Raw genomic sequence first — 20394 nt, 5'->3', positions numbered from 1 at the left:
ATGGTGTAAGGACAACCCCCTACGGTTGGTTTTTATTATCTTGTGGATTACCATATGTCTGTGCTTTCATTTCTGTCCAACCTTGAAAGTAGAAACTATAAGATGTTATTCCCACTTAAGCTTAAGGAGCGTTACTGTTATGGGTGTGATCATGCATGACGCTTCAGGTCCACGGGTTGTTCTGGTTTGTGTCCTACAGTGAGCAGTGTTGGCACTTCTACTTGATTATTTTATCATTTAGCAGATTATTATCCAGAACAATTTACAGTAGAGAACGCATACCTTTTCCATAACTTTTTTTTCATACTGATAACTCATGTTGTCATGGTAACTCATGCTGTCATGGTAACTCATGCTATCATGGTAACTCATGCTGTCATGGTAACTCATGCTATAATGGTAACTCATGCTGTCATGGTAACTCATGCTATCATGGTAACTCATGCTAACTCATGCTGTCATGGTAACTCATGCTATCATGGTAACTCATGCTGTCATGGTAACTCATGCTATAATGGTAACTCATGCTAACTCATGCTGTCATGGTAACTCATGCTGTCATGGTAACTCATGCTATCATGTTAACTCATGCTATCATGGTAACCCATGCTATCATGGTAACTCATGCTATCATGGTAACTCATGCTAACTCATGCTATCATGGTAACTCATGGTAACTCATGCTAACTCATGCTGTCATGGTAACTCATGCTGTCATGTTAACTCATGCTATCATGGTAACTCATGCTATCATGGTAACTCATGCTAACTCATGCTATCATGGTAACTCATGGTAACTCATGCTAACTCATGCTGTCATGGTAACTCATGCTGTCATATTAACTCATGCTATCATGGTAACTCATGCTATCATGGTAACTCATGCTATCATGGTAACTCATGCTAACTCATGCTGTCATGGTAACTCATGCTGTCATGTTAACTCATGCTGTCATGGTAACTCATGCTATAGTGGTATCATTGCATACAAACAAACATACACATGTATTTCCAGTCATGTTTGTTGAAGACGTTCCTCAGTACGAAGGGAGAGTTGGAGAAGTCTCTGTACCCACTGGCTACAGGTTATCTACAAGTCTCTTGTTCTCAACTAGCCCTTCTGGTTAAATAAAGGTGAAATAAATAAAAAAGTCTCTTGTTTATGAGGTCAGTCAGTCAGGTTGCTACCAGGTGTTCGGAGATCGTTGGAATTCCAGATGTCTCTAAGGCCTCTGTGCCTGCCGTGGTTCAGAAGATCTTTGAGCTGATGGAAACCAGAACATTTTAGAGACCGCGCGTGTGTATGTGTGTGTGTGTATGTGTGTGTGTATGTGTGTGTGTGCGTGTGTGTATGTGTGTGTGTGTGTGTGTGTGTGTGTGTGTGTGTGTGCGTGTGTGTGGTTAGACACCGCCTGGCCTGCCATACCTCCCCTGACCACTCATTCCAAGGGGAGTGTGTCAGACTGAACTGTGCAGTGTCGTGGTGTGTCTGGTGGTAGACTGGCCTTCATTGTAGGTAATGTCCATGTTTACAGTCCTATGGCACTGATACAGATGCCAAGAGTCTTACCACACGGAAACACACTAGGGCACTTCCCCCGACACATATGAATCCTACTGGACTAGAAAACCCTCCTTCTATCTACCAACAAAACACACCTAATAACAACTGCTTCCATTTGATTAAACCACTGCTATCCCACTAGAATGTGTGTGTGTGTGTGTGTTTGTGTGTGTGTGTGTGTCTGTGTGTGTGTGTGTGCGTGCGTGTGTTAGCGTGTGTCCCAATCACTCCCACATTCCTGGAGCTGACAAGTCCGTGTGAGTGTGTGTGTGTCTACGTGTGTGTGTGTGTGTTTGTGTGTGTCTGAGTCCCATTATCCTGTATCTTTAACGCCCCTGGAAGGAATTACATGTATTCAGACGGTCAATTCAGCCCAACAACAACCCCCCCCCCCCCAACCTCCACCCTCTGTCCGACTTCAAGTATGCAGTACAGGTGTTGGGCACACGCCCAGCTCTCAGGTTCCATGTGTTTGATTTGCTCTGAAGGTCTTATTAAACAAATGTTAGCCATTATCCTGCGTCATTCACACACGCCACAGCACGAACATGCAGGGTTTCGCAACACGCTGAATCACTGACCTTAAATAAGGATATATGGAGTCTCAGAGTGAAACAACAGGAGAACTTTGCAACATTGAGCAACTGTCTCTGGAATTGGTTAGACAGATTAGTAGAACATCGTATTGGGCTTAACTCCACAGATACTTCATTGATGCTCCCGGACATACAGGGAAGTAGTCAGATCCCTGTGAGGATATACAATTCATTCCTGGGTGGCCAAAGTCATGCCAAAAGGATTAATGTAGGATTTCTGCTCTGTTTAGAGAACCTTGTGTCTGTATAGAGAGTCTTGTGTCTGTATAGAGAACCTTGTGTCTGTATAGAGAACTTTGTGTCTGTATAGAGAACCTTGTGTCTGTATAGAGAACATTGTGTCTGTATAGAGTGTATTGTGTCTGTATAGAGAACCTTGTATCTGTATAGAGAACCTTGTGTCTGTATAGAGAACCTTGTGTCTGTATAGAGAACCTTGTGTCTGTATAGAGAACCTTGTGTCTGTATAGAGAGTCTTGTGTCTGTATAGAGAACCTTGTGTCTGTATAGAGAACCTTGTGTCTGTATAGAGAACCTTGTGTCTGTATAGAGAACCTTGTGTCTGTATAGAGAACCTTGTGTCTGTATAGAGTGTATTGTGTCTGTATAGAGAACCTTGTGTCTGTATAGAGAACCTTGTGTCTGTATAGAGAACCTTGTGTCTGTATAGAGAACCTTGTGTCTGTATAGAGAACCTTGTGTCTGTATAGAGAACCTTGTGTCTGTATAGAGAGTCTTGTGTCTGTATAGATGTGACGTAGAAGTCCGTCACTGGCCGCGGGCAGCAGTTGGTTCTTTGGCGCACACACATATTCATCACTCCTCCCTGCGCCATTATAATATGAGTTGGCAATGTGGGTCGACACACAAATTGGCTTCTGTCTTGGTGCATGCATTTCACACTTGTCAGTGTTCATGTTTGAGAGATACAATAATTATTATACTTATCAATGTTGTGGATGAGCGCATTGTTTGTTTGTTCTGTTCCTCTCTCTCCTTCTCTGTAGCTTCCGGGTATGCTGGAAAAGGACCCGAGCTAAGGGAATTGGGTTGGCTTTATAGTGCCTGTCCCAAATGGCTCATTAATGCATATGGGCATATTGAAAGATATTGTCAGTAGTGATGTAATGTTGTAAATGTTATGTTGTAATATTGTTTAAAGCCGTGTTGCAATGTATATCCTTTAGTATGTTTAGTTCATGGAAAATGTAGGTTTCTATTGTTAATTGATTAATTAATTAGGGTTAATTGTTCTGAGGGGAGGGGCTAGCCCTACAAAAGGAGCCTCTCCTCCAGTCTCTAAAGAGGCAGTTTGGATTGAGCTGTGGATGGGGCAGCATTGTTTTTAAGCTGTCCCATAAGGTAGACGTTGATGGCAGTACTGTTGTTTTTTGTTCCGGAATCACTTGTAAATAAATACCTTTGCACAGAAGAACTTTTGCGGTTCCGCCATCTTTTTATTTTGATAGAGGTTAGGTTATCCAGTTTAGCCTTCTGGCCTACTCTACGTGACAATAGAGAACCTTGTATCTGTATAGAGAGTCTTGTGTCTGTATAGAGAACCTTGTGTCTGTATAGAGAACCTTGTGTCTGTATAGAGTGTATTGTGTCTGTATAGAGAACCTTGTGTCTGTATAGAGAACCTTGTGTCTGTATAGAGAACCTTGTGTCTGTATAGAGAACCTTGTGTCTGTATAGAGAACCTTGTGTCTGTATAGAGAACCTTGTGTCTGTATAGAGAGTCTTGTGTCTGTATAGAGAACCTTGTGTCTGTATATAGAACCTTGTGTCTGTATAGAGAACCTTCTGTCTGTATAGAGAACCTTGTGTCTGTATAGAGAACCTTGTGTCTGTATAGAGAACCTTGTGTCTGTATAGAGAACCTTGTGTCTATAGAGAGTCTTGTGTCTGTATAGAGAACCTTGTGTCTGTATAGAGAACATTCCCTTGGCCAAGCGACCCCTGACCCTTTAAATCTTCAGCCTTTTAGAGACTTAGAGTCTTGGCAAACTAAAGAATGAAACAAACTCAAACCGGGCCGTTGGCCCAGAATCAAACCGGGCCGTTGCCCCAGGGCACTGATCAATCAATCACATGTAATCAGATCAGATTGAGTTTCTTCTTCTGCCGCGTCGGCCCACTTAATAACATTATGTCCATATTGATCAGGGTTTATCAATCAACAAATGTATAAATTGTCAGAGTGGAGAAAGAAACAAACTTGTGCAAGAACAGGTCAACCACAGTTTTTTTTTTTGATAAATCAACTCCCAAATAGACTAATGAAATCAAAATAGTAGCTGTGTCTGTATAGGAATGTTTTAGTCTGGCGGAAAGTGATTTTACTGTCTACTCGGCATCTTGTTCCTGTATTTGGTCATATTACTAATGTGACCTCATACTAACTCTGTGATTGACTGTTCTGCAGCCAAAAGATGATGACTGTGGAAGCGTCCCAAATTGCATCCTATTCCCTATTATAGTGCACTACTTTAGACCAGAGCCCTATGGAACCCTATTCCCTATATAGTGCACTACTTTAGACCAGAGCCCTATGGAACCCTATTCCCTATATAGTGCACTACTTTAGTCCAGAGCCCTATGGAACCCTATTCCCTATATAGTGCACTACTTTAGACCAGAGCCCTATGGAACCCTATTCCCTATATAGTGCACTACTTTAGACCAGAGCCCTATGGAACCCTATTCCCTATTATAGTGCAATACTTTTGACCAGAGCCCTATGGAACCCTATTCCCTATTATAGTGCAATACTTTTGACCAGAGCCCGATGGCACCCTATTCCCTATATAGTGCACTACTTTAGACCAGAGCCCGATGGCACCCTATTCCCAATATATTGCACTACTTTTGCCCAGAGTCCTATTGACCTTGGTGTAATGTAGAGCACTTCAGAGGGCATATGGTGTCATTTGGAACATGCCCTGTTACTCTCCCTGAACCTTCTTATCTGGTAATGGTTGACATTTATTTTCCTTTTAATTGGAGACACATTTCCTAGCTATGTCTGTTCAGATCAGACGGTGGGATTCTTTCTGTTGAGTTGGCGCCAAATGGAAGAGATCCACAATTCCACCTATAAGCGACACTATTCCCACAACGTACAGTGAGATGTAATTTATGGGCTGCGAGAGGTCAATAAGACGTCCATATAATCGCGTGGAAGTTAAGCCTCATGTCATCCCGAACCGTAAGAGGTTGTGATGCTTCGAAGTGGTTCTGCACGGCAACATATAGGAAACAGAGGATGTCGATATAACACACAGAGACTGAATTATATCATAGAGAGGTCATAGCTATGGGAGATGTTATCCAGAAATGTACTTTAACCGGAAAATAGGACTTATTCAGCCCTATTTCCTAGACATGTGAATGTCCTTGAAGTTACTGTAGATATTACATCATAAAGTAATAGAGATCAGATCTGGGGTACTTTCTGCCACACTCACTAGTTGATCTGATCTGAACTGTAAAAAAAAGGGCTGATTTATATATTGCAGTTAAGATTGAGAAAATATACAATGAGTGGGTCATCTGTTTTGAAACCTTTCATATATGAGGTGGACCAATCTCAATGTTTTGTAATTCCCAAGTCTCTCCTATTTTCAGGGTAACTTGACAAGGTGGATTTAGGTGAATAGAACTGATCTAGACGGTACCATGTAATGTGACCGTGTGACTGTGTGCATTTGTTTGCATGCGTATGTATTCATTTGTAGTTGTTCATAGAGATGAGCTCACCAGCCCTCCTAGGATATATGTCTGCTTTATGCAGTGCTGAGGTCAGACTGTCTCACCTCGGGTGTTCTCTACTGCTAGACAGGATGTTGGGGGGTCCAAATGGACTGTCTCACCTTGGGGCTCTCTACTGCTAGACAGGATGTTGGGGGGTCCAAATGGACTGTCTCACCTTGGGGCTCTCTACTGCTAGACAGGATGTTGGGGGGGTCCAAATGGACTGTCTCACCTTGGGGCTCTCTACTGCTAGACAGGATGTTTGGGGGTCCAAATGGACTGTCTCACCTTGGGGCTCTCTACTGCTAGACAGGATGTTTGGGGGTCCAAATGGACTGTCTCACCTTGGGGCTCTCTACTGCTAGACAGGATGTTGGGGGGGTTCAAATGGACTGTCTCACCTTGGGGCTCTCTACTGCTAGACAGAATGTTGGAGGGGGGGTCCAAATGGACTGTCTCACCTTGGGTGTTCTCTACTGCTAGAGAGGATGTTTGGGGGTCCAAATGGACTGTCTCACCTTGGGTGCTCTCTCTACTGCTAGACAGGATGTTGGGGGGGGGGGGTCCAAATGGACTGTCTCACCTTGTTGGGTGCTCTCTACTGCTAGAGAGAATGTTGGGGGGGTCCAAATGGACGGTCTCACCTTAGGTGCTCTCTACTGCTAGACAGAATGTTGGGGGGGGGGTCCAAATGGACTGTGACACTTAGAGGGGAGATAAAGCATAACTTTTCCCCCATTGAGCTCGGAAAGGCTTTGTTCTGACAGAGAGCTGAATGGAGCAGAGTGCCACGAGTTCTGGAATGTGATTATAAAGGGTTCTGGAATCCCTGGGTTGGAACTGAGGAATTTTCACATCTGTCATGAAGTCTTCTGTGATGGCTGAGGAGGACACTTCATGACTTTATACTGTCCGCTGGTCCTCATCCATCTCCATCAGCAGACAGTGGGCTGTGGCGACAAGCTCGCGAGACACGTTGCACAGTGGGCGGCACAGAGGCTTTCTGTTAACAACAGAGAGAGAAAGGACTGACGCAAAAACCAACCAAACAAATCAAAGCAAATTATATTTGTCACACGCACCGAATAAAACAGGTGTAGACCTTACAGTGAAATGCTGACTTACAAGCCCTTAACCAACAGGTGTAGACCTTACAGTGAAATGCTGACTTACAAGCCCTTAACCAACAGGTGTAGACCTTACAGTGAAATGCTGACTTATACAAGCCCTTAACCAACAGGTGTAGACCTCACAGTGAAATGCTGACTTACAAGCCCTTAACCAACAGGTGTAGACCTTACAGTGAAATGCTGACTTACAAGCCCTTAACCAACAGGTGTAGACCTTACAGTGAAATGTTGACTTATACAAGCCCTTAACCAACAGGTGTAGACCTCACAGTGAAATGCTGACTTACAAGCCCTTAACCAACAGGTGTAGACCTCACAGTGAAATGCTGACTTACAAGCCCTTACCCAACAGGTGTAGACCTCACAGTGAAATGCTGACTTACAAGCCCTTAACCAACAGGTGTAGACCTTACAGTGAAATGCTGACTTACAAGCCCTTAACCAACAGGTGTAGACCTCACAGTGAAATGCTGACTTACAAGCCCTTAACCAACAGGTGTAGACCTCACAGTGAAATGCTGACTTACAAGCCCTTACCCAACAGGTGTAGACCTCACAGTGAAATGTTGACTTACAAGCCCTTAACCAACAGGTGTAGACCTTACAGTGAAATGCTGACTTACAAGCCCCCAAGACCCCACCTCTTCAAGGAATACCTAGGATAGGATAAGTAATCCTTCTCACCACCCCCCCCCCCTTAATGATTTAGATGCACTATTGTAAAGTGGCTGTTCCACTGGATGTCAGAAGGTGAATTCACCAATTTGTAAGTCGCTCTGGATAAGAGCGTCTGCTAAATGACTTAAATGTAAATGTAATGTTAACCAACAGGTGTAGACCTCACAGTGAAATGCTTACTTACAAGCCCTTAACCAACAGGTGTAGACCTTACAGTGAAATGCTTACTTATACAAGTAAACATTTCACTGTAAGGTCTACACCTGTTGGGTAAGGGCTTGTAAATTAAACATTTCACTGTATTCGTGTCAATTATAAAGAAAAAATATTTGAATTGTCTGGTCACTCTCCTAATTGGTGGAGTACTGAAGAGATGGTTGTCCTTCTGGAAGGTTCTCCCGTCTCCACGAGGAATTCTGGAGCTCTGTCAGAGTGACCATTGGGTTCTTGGTCACATCCCTGACGAAGGCCCTTCTCCCCTGATTGCTCAGTTTGAACAGGTGGCCAGCTCTAGGAGGAGTGTTGGTGGTTCCAAACTTATTGCATTTAAGAATGATGGCGGCCATTGTGATCTTGAGGACCTTCAATGGTGCAAAAAAATGTTGGTACCCTTCCCCAGATCTGTGCCTCGCCACAATCCTGTCTCGGAGCTCTACGGACAATTCCTTCGACCTCATGGCTTGGTTTTGCTCTGACATGCACTGTCAACGGTGGGACCTTATATAGACGGGTGTGTACCTTTCCAAATCATGTCCAATCAATTGAATTTACCACAGGTGGACTCCAATCAAGTTGTAGAAACATCTCAAGGATGATCAATGGAAACAGGGTGAACCTGAGCTCAATTTCGAGTCTCATACCAAAGGGTCTGAATACTTATGTAAATAAGGTATTTATGTATTTTTATTTGTAATAAAATTTGCCCCCCCCCCCAAAAAAAATCAAAAAAGACATTATGGGGTATATATTGTTGGTAGATTGATGAGGGGGAAAAAAAAACTTTTATCCATTTTAGAATAAGGCAAAAAGTAACAAAATGTGGAAAGGGGTCTGACTCCTTTCCAAAGGCAAAATATATGTATAAATATATATATATATATGTAGTATATCTCTGTATATGTAGGTGGGGAGATGTCAGACACCATTTCCACACGTATCTCCAGTCTTATTAGTTATACGTTGGATTTTACAGTGCTTATCCGGAATTATTTTCCTTCACATCCTTCTCATTAAATCAAGGTTTAGTCTATGGCTGAAACATTTAATTTGATATTTGAGCGGTTCACAGATAATATTATGTTAATGATTTATCCTTTTAACATGAAATGTGAAATGTAAACCTGGAGAAAGGGTGACTTGGTAAATAAACCAGTTATTTCATGAGACACTGATTGTTGATAGCTACCACAGCAGTGGAACTGAACCAAGGAGGCCTTATACTCCTCCTCATCCTCCTCGTTCTCTGCTCCTCCTCCTCCTCCTCCTCCTCGTTCTCTCATCCTCATCAGTGTCCTCCTCCTCCTCCTCCTCCTCCTCCTCCTCCTCCTCCTCCTCCTCCTCATCAGTGTCCTCCTCCTCCTCCTCCTCGTTCTCTCATCCTCATCAGTGTCCTCCTCCTCCTCCTCCTCCTCCTCCTCCTCCTCCTCATCAGTGTCCTCCTCCTCCTCCTCCTCCTCCTCGTTCTCTCATCCTCATCAGTGTCCTCCTCCTCCTCCTCCTCCTCCTCCTCCTCCTCGTTCTCTCCTCCTCCTCCTCCTCATCCTCCTCGTTCTCTCATCCTCATCTGTGTCCTCCTCCTCCTCCTCCTCATCGTTCTCTCATCCTCATCCTCGTCCTCCTCCTTCTTCCAAAGCTGTCTGATACAGCAGAAGGTTAGAGTTATGAATCTTGTCTCTAGACTCTATACTCTTGTCTCTAGACTCTATACTCTTGTCTCTAGACTCTAGACTATTGTCTCAAGACTCTAGACTCTATACTCTATACTCTTGTCTCTAGACTTTAGACTCTTGTCTCTAGACTCTTGTCTCTATACTCCTGACTCTTGTTTCTAGACTCTAGACTCTATACTCTTGTCTCTAAACTCTAGACTATTGTCTCTAGACTCTAGACTCTAGACTCTAGACTCTAGACTCTAGACTCTAGACTCTAGACTCTAGACTCTATACTCTATACTCTATACTCTATACTCTATACTCTTGTCTCTAGACTTTAGACTCTTGTCTTCAGACTATTGTCTCTATACTCCTGACTCATATTTCTAGACTCTAGGCTCTAGACTCTAGACTCTTGTTTCTAGACTCTAGGCTCTTGTTTCTAGACTCTAGGCTCTAGACTCTTGTCTCTAGACTTTTGTCTCTAGATACCTGACTTGTTTCTAGACTCTCGTCTCTAGACTATTGTTTCTAGACTCTAGACCCTATACTCTTGTCTCTAGACTTTAGACTCTTGTCTCCTGTCTCTAGACGCTTGTCTCTAGACTCTAGACTATTGTCTCAAGACTCTAGACTCTATACTCTATACTCTTGTCTCTAGACTATTGTCTCTAGACTCTATAGTCTATACTCTTGTCTCTAGACTCTTGTCTCTAGACTATACTCTTGTCTCTAGACTCTATACTCTTGTCTCAAGACTCTAGTCTCTATACTCCTGATTCTTGTTTCTAGTCTCTTGTCTCTTGTCTCTAGATGCTTGTTTCTAGACTCTTGTCTCTAGAGTCTTGTCTCTAGAGTCTTGTCTCAAGACTCTAGTCTCTATACTCCTGATTCTTGTCTCTAGACTCTAGACTCTTGTCTCTTGTCTCTAGATGCTTGTCTCTAGACTCTTGTCTCTTGTCTCTAGATGCTTGTTTCTAGACTCTTGTCTCTAGATGCTTGTTTCTAGACTCTTGTCTCTTGTCTCTAGAGTCTTGTCTCTAGACTATTGTCTCAAGACTCTAGTCTCTATACTCCTGATTCTTGTCTCTAGACTCTAGACTCTTGTCTCTTGTCTCTAGATGCTTGTCTCTAGACTCTTGTCTCTTGTCTCTAGATGCTTGTTTCTAGACTCTTGTCTCTAGATGCTTGTCTCTAGACTCTTGTCTCTAGATGCTTGTCTCTAGACTCTTGTCTCTAGACTCTTGTCTCTAGACTCTTGTCTCTAGACTCTATACTCTTGTCTCTTGTCTCTAGACTATTGTCTCAAGACTCTAGTCTCTATACTCCTGATTCTTGTCTCTAGACTCTAGACTCTTGTCTCTTGTCTCTAGATGCTTGTCTCTAGACTCTTGTCTCTAGAGTCTTGACAAAGTGTTGGGCCTTTGTGCTGGCTAAAAGTATAAATAAATAAAGTTGTTTACTTACCATACATCCTCTCTGCAACCCTTAAAATGATACCACAAATACATAATGTAGGGTTATAGCACTGTAAATATCTACTTTATAGGAGTTGTTTTGTAGTTAAATTGAGAAGCCAGGACTTTTCTTCTGATTTATCAGGAGAGAGAGCACAGAGCCGGGCTACAGGGTTAATTTGCTGTGATTGTGCAGGTCATTTTCTGCCTGGTTAAACACAAGATCCCTAGATAGGTTGTAGAGTGCTTGCTGGTGTTGCTCGACCCGAGCGTGCTGGACGGACATGTGTGTGTTTTTAGGGGAGATTGTGTTGCTATGTTTATTGGAATTACACACATTGCAACTATGTACTTTCCAACTTGAGTATCCAGGGACCGTTTTACATAAATAGGCTGTTGTTTTGACTGAGTGAATGAGCTTTGATTGACATGTTGTTTATTATCAATCAACTCAGACTACAGACTGGATTTGGAAAGCTAAAATAAAAACAGCAGTTATAATTGTATGTAGTTTTGCCAAACTGATGGTTGTGATAAATGCAGTCCAAGTTTTTTAGTGCTTGTTTTTGACCAATAGTTGCTCTCTGCCAATTCTGATTCAATTGATTCTGTTACTTCAAAACATTAACTCCCTCTTTCTCTCTCCCTCACCCCCTCCCCCTGTCTCCCTCCCCCTCTCTCCTGCTCCCCCTCCCTCTCTCCCTCACCCCCGTCGCCCTCCCGCTCATCTCTCTCTCTCTCTCTCTCTCTCTCTCTCTCTCTCTCTCTCTCCCCCCTCCGCCTCCCCTGTCTCCCTCCCCCTCTCTCCCACTCCTCTCTCTCTCTCTGTCTCTCTCTCCCTCTCTCCCTCTCTCCCTCACCCCCCTCCCTCTCCTCCCTCTCCCCCTCTCTATCTCTATCTCTATCTCTCTCTATCTCTCTCCCTCACCCCCTCTCTCTCTCTCCCTCTCTCCCTCTCTCCCTCACCCCCCTGTCTCCCTCCCTCTCCTCCCTCTCTCCCTCACCCCCCTGTCTCCCTCCCTCTCCTCCCTCTCTCTCTCCCTCTCTCTCCCTCACCCCCCTGTCTCTCTCTCTCTCCCCCCTTCCCCCTCCCTCTCTGCAGACTTGCGTTTGATGAACAGTTCCAGTGTCTTCTGGGACAGAGGAGTGAGTGGAGGTTACCAGTCCCTGCTGCTGGATGAGGACCGTGGCTGGCTCCTGGTAGGGGGTAGAGACCACATCTACCTTCTCCACTCGGACAGCCTGGCTCTTCCTACACGCACGGTACAGACAGCACCTCAGTGAATCTCCCTATCTAGGTGTAAATGTAGAGTTAAGGCCAGCACCATGCCATTACCATGACTCTGTTTTGAATCAGTCTAGGGCTCCTTCCCAACTGTGTTCTCTTAGATCGCCACGTTCTCAATTAAACACAGAGGGGGGTATCATAAAGTCATGATGAAAGGTTGTCCCGTATCCATATTTTAAGCCTCACCTGTATCCCTCCCTCCCTCCCCTCCTCTCCCTCCCTCCCTCCCCCTCTCTCCTCCCCTCCTCTCCTCTCCCTCCCTCCCTCCCTCCCTCCCTCCCTCCCTCCCTCCCTCCCTCCCTCCCCCCCTCTCCTCTCCTCTCCTCTCCTCTCCTCTCCTCTCCTCTCCTCTCCTCTCCTCTCCTCTCCTCTCCTCTCCTCCTCTCCTCTCCTCTCCTCCCCCCTCTTCCTCCTCTCCTCTCCCTCTCCCTCCCTCCCTCCCTCCCTCCCTCTCCCTCCCCTCCCTCCCTCCCTCCCTCCCTCCCTCCCTCTCCCTCCCCCTCCCTCCCCCTCCTCTCCCTCCCTTCTCTCCCTCCCTCCCTCCTTTCTCTCCCTCCCTCCCCTCCTCTCCCTCCCTCCTTTAGATTTACTGGCCAGCTGCGGAGGAACACGTCGAACACTGCAGATTGGCAGGGAAGAACCTGTCGGTAAGTAACAGAGAGCCAGAACAAACATGGATGAACAACACGGGTTGAACTTTCCCACAATGCTGTTTAGGTGCTCTGAAGATCTGAGGCCTTATTTAGTGGTCCTCTGGCATGCTCATAGCACGTTATTGGGACGAGGCCAAGGATCCCTCACGGTGTATAATTAAAACAAGGCCAGTCTTTATTGATGGTCATGTTGTTGTTGTGTATTATGAGACCCAGGGGAGACGTCTCATCCCTCTGACATCTCCTTTGTATTTACACACAGTAACAACCTGAGGAGGGAGGGAGGGAGGGAGGGAGGGAGGGAGGGAGGGAGGGAGGGAGGGAGGGAGGGAGGGAGGGAGGGAGGGAGGGAGGGAGGGACATTCTAATCTGACAAGGTTCAATCAATCATTGTTGGTGGATTTCTTCATAAATAATCGGCCTTGAGGCAAAGATAGCGAACGGGTTAAATAAGGCTGGTGGGTAGAGGAACAGGATTTAGGATTGTCCTCTGTAGCTCAGGTTGGTAGGGCACTTTCAACACCATTATCAAGGGTTTGATTCTCGCTGGGGCCACTCATACGGTCTGTCTGCACACACTTTTGGTTAAAAGCGTCTTCTAAATGGCCTTTATATTTAATGTTAAATCTCTGTTAACTATGACTGTACTGTAGATGTGTGTCATGTATGTTTAATGTAAATCCTAACATTGTTTCAGACTGACTGCGCCAACTACGTGCGTCTCCTCCAGCCCTTCAATAAGACCCATGTGTATGTCTGTGGCACCGGGGCCTACCACCCACAATGCACCTACATAGACCTGGGACACAGCACTGAGGTGAGAAAAGGAGAGGGGGGAGGGGAGGGCATGTGTATGTCTGTGGCACCGGGGCCTACCACCCACAATGCACCTACATAGACCTGGGACACAGCACTGAGGTGAGGAAAGGAGAGAGGGGAGGGGAGAGGAGGCCCATGTGTACGTCTGTACACTTGTTTATTATCTACTTCACTTGCTTTGAAAATGTTAACATATGTTTCCCATGTCAATAATCCAGTAGAGAGAGGCTCTGACTAAACTCTCTGTTCCATCTCTCTGACGAAACTCCCTGTTCCATCTCTCTGACGAAACTCCCTGTTCCATCTCTCTGACGAAACTCCCTGTTCCATCTCTCTGACTAAACTCCCTGTTCCATCTCTCTGACTAAACTCCCTGTTCCATCTCTCTGACTAAACTCCCTGTTCCATCTCTCTGACTAAACTCCCTGTTCCATCTCTCTGACTAAACTCCCTGTTCCATCTCTCTGACTAAACTCTGAATAAACTCCCTGTTCCATCTCTCTGAATAAACTCTCTGTTCTATCTCTCTGACTAAACTCTCTGTTCCATCTCTCTGACGAAACTCTCTGTTCCATCTCTCTGACGAAACTCTCTGTTCCATCTCTCTGACTAAACTCCCTGTTCCATCTCTCTGACGAAACTCCCTGTTCCATCTCTCTGACGAAACTCTCTGTTCCATCTCTCTGACTAAACTCTCTGTTCCATCTCTCTGACTAAACTCCCTGTTGCATCTCTCTGACTAAACTCTGACTAAACTCCCTGTTCCATCTCTCTGACTAAACTCCCTGTTCCATCTCTCTGACTAAACTCTGAATAAACTCTCTGTTCCATCTCTCTGACGAAACTCTCTGTTCCATCTCTCTGACGAAACTCCCTGTTCCATCTCTCTGACTAAACTCTCTGTTCCATCTCTCTTCCTAACTCCCTGTTCCATCTCTCTGACTAAACTCCCTGTTCCATCTCTCTGACTAAACTCTCTGTTCCATCTCTCTGACTAAACTCTCTGTTCCATCTCTCTGACTAAACTCTCTGTTCCATCTCTCTGACTAAACTCCCTGTTCCATCTCTCTAACCAAACTCCCTGTTCCATCTCTCTGACTAAACTCTCTGTTCCATCTCTCTGACTAAACTCTGAATAAACTCTCTGTTCCATCTCTCTGACTAAACTCTCTGTTCCAGTAGAGGAGGCTAATGCTATTGCAGAGATGAAATTATTACATTGTGGTGGTTGAGATGGTTCTCTGTGGTAGAGGAGGCTAATGCTATTGTGGATGTGACATCATTCTCTGCACCGATCCACATATCAATTCAAATCAAATTGTATTGGTCACATACACGTGTTTAGCAGATGTTATTGCGAGTGTCTCAAACTGCTTGTGTTTCTAGCTCCAACAGTGCAGTAATATCTAACAGTTTCACAACAATGCAAACAAATCTAAAGGAATGGAATTAATAAAGAATATATAAATATTTAGACGAGCAATGTCAGAGCGGCATAGACTAAGATACAGTAGAATAGAATACAGTATGAGATAAGTAATGCAAAATATGTTAACATTATTAAAGTGACTAGTGTTCCACAGCGGTGCAGTTGCGGTACCAGGCTGTGATACAACCCGGCTGGATGCTCTCAATTGTGCATCTGTAAAATTCAGTGAGGGTTTTAGGTGCCAAACCAAATTTCAGTCTCTGTTGCACCTTCTTCACCACTCTGTTTGATTGGGTGAACCATTTCAGTGTGTCCGTGATGTGTACGCCGAGGATCTTGATTCTTTCTACCTTCTCCACTGGTCCCGACTATCTGGATAGGGGAGTGCTCCCTCTGCTGTTTCCTGAAGTCCACGATCAGCTCCTTAGTTTTGTTGACGTTGCGTGAGAGGTTATTTTCCTGACACCACTCTCCAAGGACCCTCACCTCCTCCCTGTAGGCTGTCTCGTCATTGTTGGTAATCAGGCCTACTACTATTGTGTCATCTGCAAACTTAATGATTGAGTTGGAGGCATGCCTGGCCACGCTGTCATGGGTGAACATGGAGTACAGGAGGAGGCTGAGCACGCACCCTTGTGGGGCCCCAGTGTTGAGGATCAGTGAAGCGGAGGTGTTGTTTCCTACCTTCACCACCTGGGGGCAGACCGTTAGAAAGTCCAGGACCCAGTTGCACCGGGCAGGGTTCAGACCCAGGACCTCAAGCTTAATGATGAGCTAGGAGGGTACTATGGTGTTGAATGCTGAGCTGTAGTCAATGGACAGCAGTCTTACATAGGTATTCCACTTGTCCAGATGGGACAGGGCAGTGTGCAGTGCAATGGTGATTGCATCATCTGTGGATCAATTGGGGCGGTAAGCAAATTGAAGTGGGTCTAGGCTGTCAGGTAAGGTAGAGGTGATATGATCCTTGACTAGTCTCTCAAAGCACTTCATGATGACAGAAGTGAGTGCTATGGGGCAATAATCATTTAGTTCAGTTACCTTTGCTTTCTTGGGTACAGGAACAATGGTAGCCATCTTGAAGCATGTGGGGACAGCAGACTGGGATAGGGAGAGATTGAATATGTCCGTAAACACTCCAGCCAGCTGGTCTGTACATGCTCTGAGGACGCGAGCTTAAACACTCTTAAATGTCTTACTCGTCGGCCACGGAGAAGGAGAGCCCACATTCCTTGGTAGCCGGCTGCGTCGGTGGCACTGTGTTATCCTCAAAGCGAAGGTGTTTAGCTTGTCCGGAAGCAAGGTGTCCGTGTCGTGGCTGGTTTTCCACTTTGTAATCCGTGATTGTCTGGAGACCCTGTCACATACGTCTCTTGTCTGAGCGACTCCACTTTGTCTCTATACTGACGTTTAGCCTGTCTGATTGCCTTATGGAGGGAATATCTACACTGTTTGTATTCTGCCATATTCCCAGTCACCATGCTTTCAGTTTGGCACGAGTGCTTTTAATAGTTTTAATAGTCACAGTAGGTACAACATATCCTATACACTTCCTGATAAACTCAGTTACCGTATCAGTGTATTCGTTAATGTTATTCTCGAAGGCTACCCGGAACATATCCCAGTCCGCGTGATCAAAACAATCTTGAAGCGTGGATTCCGATTGGTCAGACTAGCATTGAATAGTCCTCATCACGGGTACTTCCTGTTTGAGTTTCTGCCTATAGGAAGGGAGGGTAAAAATGGAGTCGTGGTCAGATTTGCCGAATGGAGGGCTGGAGGGCATCCAGAAGGTTGGAGTAGCAGTAGTCAAGTGTTTTAGCAGCGCGAGAACTACAGTCAATGTGCTGATAGAACTTCTATAGTGTTTTCCTCAAATATTCTTTGTTAAAATCCACTGCTACAATAAATGTGGCCTTAGGATATGTTGTTTCCTGTTTGCATAAAGTCCAGTGTTGTGGTATCGGCTTGAGGGGAGATATACACAGCTGAGATTATAACCGAAGAGAATTGTCTTGGGAGGTAATACGGTAGGCATTTGATTGTGAGGTGTTCTACATCGAGTGAACAAAAGGACTTGAGTTCCTGCATGTTATCACAATCACACCATGAGTAGTTAATCATGAAATATATATCCCCACCCTTCTTCTTCCCGGAGAGATATTTATTCCTGTCTGTGCGATCAAATGAGAACCCAACTGGCTGTATGATCTCAGACGGTATATCCCAGACAATAGAACATAGCATGAGTAGAATATAATTATATCGAATCTCTCTGGTTCTCTGTGCGTCTCCTAGGAGCCGTTGTTCCGTCTGCAGAGCCATGCTGTGGAGTCTGGCCGAGGGAAATGTCCCTTTAGTCCACGCGAACCCTTCACCGCCAGGCTCACCGGTAAGTCATATACAAATACAATGTCCACATACGAAACCCTTCTAGTGACATACAGAACGACCAGGAGAATGACCAGGCTCACTGGTAAGTAATATATCCAGCTAATATGGAACATATTGACATTAAGGAGACCATTTCCTCCACAATGACTTACAGAACTGTTAACGTTGACTGTGACACACAATATTCAGTATGTGTCCGATGCGGTAATCAAACCCACCCTTCAAACCCACCCTTCCAGCCTCCAGAAATGGTGTGACCAGGAAGGGAGTTCTCACATAGTTAGAAGTGGACGTAAATCCCGCCAGACCCCAGTACATAAAACATATGGTTCATAATTGGGGGCAACAGAGTTAGTTGCTACCACTGGGAATGAGGTCCTGCTTTGTGCGTTTTAGGAGTCCTATGGTACCTCTCTATATGATTGAATATCCATAAGTATTTGCTGAATTCCATATTCACACAGGCTATATATTATATAAACAATATACTGTCCAATAAATATGACAGACATATTTCAGAATAATACATTTGGATGTACATTATCTTTTCCAAAAGGGTATAGCTGTAAATATATATAGTTTCCAAAACAATGAAACCCACCCAAATGACTCTTAGCCTTGTAAACCAGCCAGATTGATGCGTTCAACTAAACTGACTCTACCTTGATGAGGGTCTTATGAAGATGTGACAGGGATATGTATGTATGTATGTACAGTATGTATGTATGTATGTATGTGTGTTTGTATGTGTGTTTGTATGTGTGTTTGTATGTGTTTGTATGGTTTGTATGTATTGTATGTACTGTATGTATGTTTTCTTAAGCCAAACCCCATCCCAATCTCACCCCTAGATGGAGATTTGTACGCGGGGACGTCGGTGGATTTTATGGGTTCCAACGCAGCTATATTCCGTACCTCTGTGCACAGCAGCAACCAGCACTATATACGCACTGAGGCCTACCAGGACCACTGGCTCAATGGTGAGACGCAGAACACAGAAGAGAAAGAAAACAAAAATGTCTCTATGGCAGTTGTCAAAAGATTTCCTAATTATACGTACTCAGCTAGCTCATAGGCACAAGCCTCAACCGTTATCCTTACCTCAGCCAATTCGGGATTCTTGCCAATCTTGTCGTCGTTTTGAGGAGGCAAATCACTCCAAGTCATTATTTGACATTTAGGTCTAAGACAAACGTCCAATACTGAAGTGAGTTGATGAGTAATCATCGCGATATGCTTTGTTTCTCCCGTGCAGGGTCTTAGTTTGTGGGTTTCTTCTCCATTCCAGACACTCATCATGTTCTAGACTTTTCTAAAGGGTTCCTACAGATGTAGGATCTTAATTTGAGCCAATTTGTTACAGCAGGAATATAATCCTGTAGCAACAGAAAATGTGAGTTATGTGGATTAGAATTAATGGACATTTTTGTAAGGGGAAGTCTGAAATGTCAAAGTGGAAATCACAAACTTTAGAATCCTTTTTAAACCTCAAATACACTACAAGTTTAAAATATCCTGCAACAGGGGTGATCAAACTAAGATCCTACATCTGTATACTGTATTATTCTCCTCACCATGATATAATTTCCTCCCCATGCAGAGCCAGAGTTTGTGGGTTCCTTCTCCATTCCAGACACACAAAGTGTGGACGATGACAAGGTTTACTTCTTCTTGAAGGAGACAGCTGTAGAGTCCAGCCAGTGGGACAAGAGGGTTTACAGTAGAGTGGCACGCATCTGCAAGGTAAATAGGAATTCGCTACAATATTTTCACAAAGGGCTTGACAGCAGAGCCTACCGTGGCAGGCAGATCCTACAGTAACATCAGAGCCTACAGTGGCAGGCAGATCCTACAGTAACATCAGAGCCTACAGTGGCAGGCAGATCCTACAGTAACAGCAGAGCCTACAGTAACAGCAGATCCTACAGTAACATATCCTACATTAACAGCAGATCCTACAGTAACAGATCATACAGTAACAGCATATCCTACAGTAACAACAGAATCCTACAGTAACAGATCCTATAGTAACATCAGAACCTACAGTAACAGCAGATCCTACAGTAACAGCATATCCTACAGTAACATATCCTACATTAACAGCAGATACTACAGTAACAGATCATACAGTAACAGCATATCCTACAGTAATAGCAGATCCTACAGTAACAGCATATCCTACAGTAACAGATCATACAGTAACAGCATATCCTACAGTAATAGCAGATCCTACAGTAACAGATCCTACAGTAACAGCAGATCCTACAGTAACAGCAGATCCTACAGTAATAGCAGATCCTACAGTAACATATCCTACAGTAACAGATCCTACAGTAACAGCAGATCCTACAGTAACAGCAGATCCTACAGTAACAGCATCCTACAGTGACCGATTTGAATGATATTAGTGAGACTAAAAGTAGCTAACTGAGAGATATGTAGGTGTTGGTTTCATGTCTGATCTCCTCCTCTGTGTGTCCCGTTAGAATGACGTAGGAGGGAAGAGGAGTCTGATCAACCGTTGGAGTACCTTCCTCAAGGCCCGTCTGGTGTGTTCTGTACCAGGACCTGGGGGACTGGACACACAGTTTGATGAGCTCGGTACTCTTTATCTACACTGCTGAAATGTTGTTTTTTTGTAAATGTTTTTATATTATTTATGTTTTGTATTATCATGACTTTGAGGAAATTATTGAATGGTTTGTTTAGTGGTTTGGTTTTCTGGCTTTGTAACTTTTTCACTTTTGATTGCCAGTGTT

At 44.4% G+C, this 20394-nt stretch overlaps 1 protein-coding gene across 1 annotated transcript in view; it reads left to right on the top strand.

The window, feature by feature from the left end:
- Positions 1 to 20394, top strand: part of LOC135541242 (semaphorin-3D-like) — a 136395-nt gene that overhangs the window by 86096 nt on the left and 29905 nt on the right. Inside the window, exons 4-11 of the mRNA XM_064967342.1 lie at positions 12155 to 12315; positions 12925 to 12987; positions 13691 to 13810; positions 13846 to 13911; positions 17540 to 17633; positions 18487 to 18615; positions 19236 to 19378; positions 20122 to 20236. Coding sequence (XP_064823414.1) covers positions 12155 to 12315; positions 12925 to 12987; positions 13691 to 13810; positions 13846 to 13911; positions 17540 to 17633; positions 18487 to 18615; positions 19236 to 19378; positions 20122 to 20236 — 891 coding nt within the window. The remainder of the gene's footprint in view (positions 1 to 12154; positions 12316 to 12924; positions 12988 to 13690; positions 13811 to 13845; positions 13912 to 17539; positions 17634 to 18486; positions 18616 to 19235; positions 19379 to 20121; positions 20237 to 20394) is intronic.

Source organism: Oncorhynchus masou, chromosome 6 (genome assembly GCF_036934945.1).
Source record: "Oncorhynchus masou masou isolate Uvic2021 chromosome 6, UVic_Omas_1.1, whole genome shotgun sequence".
Taxonomy (NCBI): Eukaryota; Metazoa; Chordata; class Actinopteri; order Salmoniformes; family Salmonidae; genus Oncorhynchus; species Oncorhynchus masou.
This window is presented reverse-complemented; position numbering and strand designations above follow the sequence as displayed.